The sequence below is a fragment of the Ruditapes philippinarum genome, unplaced genomic scaffold (genome assembly GCF_026571515.1).
Source record: "Ruditapes philippinarum isolate M1 unplaced genomic scaffold, ASM2657151v2 ctg916_1_1_1_1, whole genome shotgun sequence".
Taxonomy (NCBI): Eukaryota; Metazoa; Mollusca; class Bivalvia; order Venerida; family Veneridae; genus Ruditapes; species Ruditapes philippinarum.
The window spans coordinates 263,761-271,843 of NW_026860290.1; the positions used below are offsets into that span (position 1 = coordinate 263,761).

The 8,083-nt window shown below is 33.5% G+C and overlaps 1 protein-coding gene across 1 annotated transcript; it reads left to right on the plus strand.

The window, feature by feature from the left end:
- Positions 1–405: 405 nt before the first annotated feature.
- Positions 406–4,789, plus strand: LOC132759559 (probable methyltransferase-like protein 24; the record flags this gene model as incomplete). The annotated part of the gene is made up of 5 exons (XM_060751350.1): positions 406–578; positions 1,021–1,149; positions 2,196–2,270; positions 3,049–3,187; positions 4,005–4,789. Coding segments are annotated over 5 exons (831 nt in total), but the record flags the coding sequence as incomplete, so codon positions are not given.
- Between the last annotated feature and the right edge of the window lie 3,294 nt (positions 4,790–8,083).

Sequence of the window (8,083 nt, forward strand, 5' to 3'; positions counted from 1 at the left end):
AGACTCATAATAAAGTGAAACATATTTAAGAAAAAAATGGAAAACTTAATCATATTTTATTTGCCACAAGGGATTTTTTTCATTTTAAATCACTTTCAAGAGAGAAAAAATGGTAATTCTTGTATGTTGGCAGACTTTAAATCAAATCGGCACTCTTAATTACATATGGCGACAGTTCAGGAAGACCTCAGATGCCCACCAGGCACCAAATGAACCATCAAAACGTTTCATAACTTAGCCGGATAGTTCTTTAACATGTCGCTTATGGTATCCAAACTCAAAGCGGGGATGGGTCAGTTGGTTTTAAGTCAACGACCTTAACCACTTGGCCACAGAAGCGCAATAGCTAGAAAGGCATAGGAAATCATATTGTTTTTGATATTTCATGGTTAATTTTTGCCTTTTTTAACAGGTGTTTTTAACTATACAAGCAGCAAAAGTTTACCAGGTTACCATGGAAACAGTGAGGCACCGAAAGCTGTGCGCAGCGTTGACGGTTTACCAAAGTCCGCACAGATTCCTGGAGACGAGGAACTCGCCAAGCTAGATGACACACAACTTCTGCTTATTTACTGGAGGTTCGTTGAATGTTAGTAAAACAAAAGAGTCACTATCAAGCATGTCCTAAACAGCCTTTGTACGTCATTTGTTGTCTGTTTTTATCGTATAACTGATACTGCAAACTTGATCAATAGAACATTCTAAAGAAGTTTAGATCATGAAACTATGTCATGCATTTGTTTTTAGATAAAAGTTTGCATATAATTACAGGTTTGTCAAAATTAATATAATGGCACAGGAAAAAATAGCTGCGGTCTGTAAATGTAGGGTTTTTTTGTATGCAAGTGGTCTAGCCATCTAATTGTTATTAACTACAGGTTTGACTATTAAAAGTTTTAATTGACAAACATAATTTCTTTTTTTTTAATTCTTACTGAGGCACATTTTGTTATAACCGTCGAATTAACATTTTGTAGCAATCATTAACTGCCGCATGTTCTTGCTGCTTTTTATTTTCAGATATATAAACATGTTACACATTTTATGTAAAGACATTATTCGTGTTGGGAATCTCAAAGATGGTGGTAAAGAAATATGTGTTGATCCAGACTATAAACCGAAAGCACCCTGTCTCGTGTATTCATTCGGGTAGGTTAATATATACTTTATATTCTTTACAAAAAAGAAAAGAAAAGAAAAATACTTTGAATATTTTGTGTATTTGTAGTGGCATGTCCATCTTCAAACATAACAGGTATAAAAGCCAATGGTACAGATAATCTATGAATTGGCTCGTTTAATGTATAAATAATATTGTGTTTTAGCAGTCACGGAATTCTCCATTGAAATGTGTAGGTTAAACAATTTACGGATATAAATCAATTTGTCTTTAAAATAAATCGGTTACTAGTATATATAGAATAATTTTAAACTTTCGCATCAGCCCCTCTATTTTTAGTACATTTGTGTCACGTGAGTGGGTAAAAACTAAAAACAGCAATATGGCAATCTAGATTTAATTTTCTCATTTTGTGACACATGGTAAGATTCAGTTGTTTTTGCAACTAAGTTAAATTTATAAATTCAGTTCTAATCTGGAGACAAGATAACAGAAACAAATTTCAAGTTAAACGTAAATACGTGATATACGTGATTAATTTACTATTGTTTGTTTAAGATAGCCTCTTATCAAATCTATACAAAGGGGCATCATTCATCTGTCCAAATTTCGTGAGAATTCAGACATTGCTTAAGAGATAAGCGTTAACTTTGGTATCTATTTAAAGTACCCCCCCCCCTTATATATAATAACTCCTGTTTATTTTGTTAAATGATCTACACTTATCATTTGTCATTGAACAAGATTTTTAGTGCCATCTGCAATGTGAAAATTATTTTCTTTCTTCACTTGACAATACATGTATTTTACTTTTTAATACATTTTTTAAAAAATTTCATGATAATATGCATTATGCTCTAGGCATGCTGCTTCGACCATGGTGATAGAGCATTTAATGAAAAAAGGGAGATAACTCGTTAAACAAGACCGACTTCTCTTGAAACAGTCCATTGTACAGTCCAAGTTTAGCTTCCGCTCATGCGCACGAACACGAGAAATCAAAACATTTCAAATGCTTTTGTTATCAATAAAGAATTATTTTAATTTTTTTTTTACATTATTTTAATATTCACAGGATCAACCACTTGTTTGATTTTGACAGAGATATTGTCGACAGATTTGGATGTGATGTCCATTGTTTTGATCCCAGGTAAAAAAAAAACGTTAAAGGCATGAAACTGCTTCAATCACTTAGTTATCTATGTATTTTGGACAGTTTATATTCATATCTGTCACCAGTTTCATTGCTATAATTATGTTTGTAATTATGTAAACTATTATATAAGCAAAACTCAACACTTTGCTAGTAAGTTTTGTTTACTGTTACGTACACTGAAACGGAAATATGTTCGTTAATATTATTTATGCAGGTCTTATATGCTAGTATGTAAATTGCCATATTTGTAATTTGTTCTGTCCATTTTGCCACATTGGTCGTTGACCTTCTGGTTTGATATGAATAAAACTTGTAAACTTGCTAAGCCCCAGAGGCTAAGACACAAATATTTTGTAATAATGAATTTTAGTATCTTTAAATAATTATTTTAATAATAGTACGTTCGATACTTATCACCTGAAGAAAATTAGCACTACATAGGAAATTATTTGTCATAAAAAGTGCAAAACGGAAACAAGATAGTAGTGACATTCATACAAAATACCTAAATAATTTCTAAAAAACAATTCCAGTAATTGGCCGATTTGGAACTTTTTGGAAGCTAAAAAAGGCAGAAACAACAATTGATTTAGTATTATTGACGCTCATTTCAATGGTTTAAATTCTCTGTTTGTTTGAACTCATATTCTCTGTTTGTTTGAACTAATATTCTCTATCTGTATGAACCAATATTCTATGTTTGAATGAACTAATATTCCCTATCTATATGAACTAATATTCTCTGTTTGTATGAACTAATAACCTATTTCAGCATGAACAACGAGACAAGACAATTATCTGAACATATATGGTTTTATAGATGGGGCCTTGGCGGTAAAAATGAAGTAAACTCAAAAGGATGGACTATAAAAACATTGGATAAGATTCGCCAAGAACTTGGTCACACTAATGTAAGAGTGCTAGAATATGTTTGTTTTTATTACACAATTTACACTTTATCTCAACAGAGGCCAGAAAACGGCTGCGAGATATCTCATCTTTTTAAATTCATATTCAATTTGAATTCCCTTCGGATAATTTGCATTAGACACGCAAAATCCTTCCAAATCTGTTGTTATTGAACATAAAGCAACGTAAAGCAGGTGTTTAAGGTGAACCTTTCCGACAGAAAATTTTCTATCATACATTTTTTAAAGAGAATTATGCCCTTATTTAGTTAAAACGTATTTTATTCACAATCATTGCATAGCCAGTATTTTAAGAATTTGAAGCTTTTATAGTGATCCTCTGAGTGCGATACTTATTTCCTGATGTAGTTTTTCTAATCGTTAGAAAGTCCAATATTTAGCCTGTTGATTTCTCATCATCAAGTTCCATTTCATGAAGCTTATTTTTTTCTAAGAAACTCATGTATAGATCTTTACTGTATAGAAACGTTAATGCTTAAAATATAGTCCGAGCCGTTTAATTATGCTTTACTTTGCAGCATCCGTGTCATAAAAGTCATGGTTATCCAATGAAAATTGGCAAACATACCAAATGGACATTATTTCCATTTGGATGTCAAATTCAAACATGTAAACTATATCCATTCATTACACATTATCAAAGATGAATTCCCTTCGTTTTGTTTTAACATTTAAAACCACGCGGTAGAACTACTTTCCATCCGTATAAAGTCCGAGGTTATTATGAATAATAGCCGATGTGTTCCGATTGGGGAACAGGTTCAAACTAGAGTCTTATTCCATCTTTTTTGTATTTCAGCGTACTATCGACTTGCTAAAAATAGACATAGAAGGTGATGAATGGAACGCTATTCCACAAATGATCTCATCCGGAACACTTGATGACGTCAGACAAATATCCATGGAGACACATTTTTCTGCAGAACATGCAAATCAAAAGGACTATTGGGGCAATTTACCGCCAGCTAAACAATTGTCAGCATTAAGACAGCTATACGATTTTGGATATAGAACTTTTATGCGGGAACGCAATATGTGGTCTTATTTTATGTGGCGGGGTATTAAAGGTTATATTACCAATGTAAATGAAATTTCAATGATTAAACCAAGATGATAAAAATCTGATTTATTTAAGATGGTAAAATGATGAAAATGTCCCAAGCTGCCAAATCAGTGTTTACAAGTTATCAACATAGTGAATACACAATGTACCATTGACTATCATAAAATGACAAGATAGTTAAAGGGGGTGGGGGTGGGGGTAATTGTTTATATTGAATGTAATTATAAAATGTTATGCAAAATGTAATGTAATTAAATGATGCAGGTTCATTTTCATTAAACCTGATCATTTTTCATTTATATTGCCGCATATATAAATACGTCTATACACCTAAAGAAATATGCATTAAAATGCAAAGCATTATTTGAATTAAGAGCACACACATAGGGTCAATATATTAAGTTTTGTTAATACATATATGTCATTTAATGTTTCAACCATTGATATTCATCAATCTTACAAATCTTACATTAGGGTTATAGAATATAAATAGATGGGCTGCAAGCCGGTCGAATCTTTGAGTTGCTGTTTTTTCATTGATGGGATGGTGTATATTTAATATCACACATTATGCCTTAGATTTTTTATTTTAATTTTTCAGAAAGGGCAACTATGATTTCTATAATATTTAAATAATGCTTTAGGGGGATTTTAATTGCTTCTTACTTGAAGGAATAAGCGACAAACATGAAATATTTTGTCATGAAAAGTAGCAAAAAGTAAAACAATGTAGTATTTTGACTTCTATACAAAATAGTAGTTCACTATAATTGAACTTAATTTATTATCGGGTATCTTCTAACTAGTTTTCCAGCGACAAGGTACAAAAGCAGACGGAACTTTAGTTATTGGTTGAAAGATATGGGATGTAAGATGACGCAATTTCTTTATAAATTAAAAAAAAACATATGTAGCAAATAGCTTTGAATGTGGAACAGACAGTAGCATTTCTAAGCTATTAAAATGGTAGAACTAAAGATCATCATGCACATATCTTTACATAGCAGATATAGCATCGTCTGGAACTGCTCAGCACTTCTAATACAGACCCTATAACAAGTAAAGAACTGATAGCGAACAGCATGGATCCTAATCAGACTGTGCGGATGCGCAGGCTGGTCTGGATTCATGCTGGTCGCAAACCCATTATGTTGGTTTTGTCGTGACACGGCTCAAATGGTTATATTTCCCAGGAAAAAACATAACTGTTTTATAGATAGTCAATTGTGAAAAAATAACAGAACACAAACAAAATGGTTGGAATAACCCCGTGACTTTATTGTGTATTTTGGTTAATATAAATATCATCGTCAAAAATTATGATATGAAATAAAAATTGTAATGAGAAGAAATATGAAAGACAGCTCCAAGCTAAAGGCATGGAAAGCTACGTAGCAACGCAAAATGCTGTTAACTATGACGATAAGCTCTGAAAATGCTAAACTCTACTTAGGCTTGCCGCTACAAGGTCAGCAAACAAGAATGTAAAGAGTCATGGCATTTTACAAGAGTAAAACAATAACAAAGCTTAAAAGAAATCGAGGCAAATTGCTCCCATTAAATCTCTTAACAACGAGATGTTCGCAGTGATAATGGAAAGTTTTGAACAAAATTTTACAAAGAAGAGCTCATGACAATGTTCAAATACATGTACATGTAGTTTGTATAAGGCCCATGTTTATGCAATTAGGGTAGCTTTTCAATGAGAAGTGGACGGTAAATTGAGGAACAGAACCGAATGTATTGGTACGGTAGTAACATTCCACAGTTATGGTGTGGTATGTTCAGTGATATTCATCTTATCCCAACTTATTGCACTTACTGTCTCACTTACTTTATCTAAAATGATACAAGAAAGCATTGCGATTTTTTACTTATAAGGGAGACAACTCCACAGTCCATATTACAAACGTGTAGAGTGCACTTCCTCCCTTATTAGCAAGACACCCATGTTGGATGCATATAACACTTCCCATTTTTGTTCTTTCTGCAATGACATATGACGTCTGATGCGCAAACTTATATCATTTTGCAATGCATCATTTTTAACTAAGATCACATTTGACGCCTGATGATAGCCATGTGCATGTTGTAGCTACTGTGAAGCAGCAGAAACAAATTTCATAAACAGGTCTCAACTTGTTTTTATTCAAGGGCCATAACACAACCAATGTTATTCAAGTGCAAGTACTTTATGTATCAATCAATCCTGGAAAGTTTCATTTAATTTGTATTTGTAGTATAAGAGAAGTCCAAACAAACGAAATATCATGTTCACTTGCTTGAAAATGTCATAAAATTAAAATGATATCAGCATCTGCAGCAGTTTTTGATCAAACATTTGTCACCCATTACAGATTCAGTAACTTACAATATATATTTGTAAAACATGTATGCCCCCTATCGGCAGCAAATAAGTCATGTGGCCAGGTTATTGTAACATACTTTTGACATAGAGACCAAACCCTGCATCTTCTAAGTTTAAATGTAATGGACCAATGAGAATTTGAGATATTGATAAGAAACAGTTTTTAACTAAAAGGTCAATGAGATCTTGGCCTCTGACCCTTATGACCCAAAACATCAATTGAGGTCAGCTTCTGTCCAAAAGCAATGCATTTGTGAAGTGTCAAGAGTCATTGATTTGTCGAGTTATTGTTACGAAACTGTTATTTCATACAAGGTCAATGTGGCTTTAATCGTTGACCCCTTGACACTAAAATAAATCAGGGTCATCTACTTGTCAAAACCAATGCACTTACACAGTTTGAGGGCCAACAGACTAAGGGTTGTCAAGTTATTAATCGGAAACCGTTTTAACCTACAGGGCCAATATGACCTGGAACTTTGATCCCAAAATCAAAAGGGGCAATGAACTGGCCAAGACCAATGCACCTATGCCAAGAGACCATAGGATGTCAATTTATTGTTTGGAGACCGTTTTTTCCTATGACCTTTGACCATTAATAAAACAAAATAGGGAGGATCATCTATCTACCAAGACAAAAACACCTATGCAGTCTGAGGGCCAAGGGCTAATGACTTGTCAAGTTATTGATCGGAAACCGTTTTTACTTTCAAGGTCTATGTGACCCTGACTTTTGATTCCTTGACCCCATAAATCAATAGGGACCATCTACTGGCCAAGATCAATGCTCTTATAAAGTTTGCGGGTCAAAGACCCATGGGTTGTCAAATAAATGACTGGAAACCGTTCCTTCCTACAAGGTCAATATAACCTTGACCCATTGACCTAATTATCAATAGGGGTAATCTACTGGCAAAAACAAACCTACGCAGTTTGAGGACTAAGGGCACAAGGGTTGTTAAGTTAATGATAGGAAACTGTTTTACCTACAAGGCCAATATGATCTTGACCTTTAACCCCTTGTACCCAAACTCAATAGGGTCACCTTCTGGTCATGGACAATCTCCATACCAAGTTGCCTAAGCGTTATTTAGTTAGTGATCGGAAACCATTTGGACCAGCCGACCAACCGATAGACAAATGCAAAACAATATACCCCAGCGTCTTTGAAGGGCATAATAATTCGGTCGTTAAATAACAATTACGCATATTTTAGCTTACATGACTGTAGAAATCGTATCATGTATTGGAGCCAAACAAATTAGCCATTAACTGTGAACAAACCTGCCTTGTTGTCATTTAGATATTGTACGAGAAAGTCCAAGAACAAAATGATCACTTTTAAAAGAAGAAATGCAGATATACAATTTGGATTTAAAAGCACATTATGCCTCAGACATTAATTTTTTTTTTTAAATTCGAAAGGTTGAATGTTTATTTAACAATG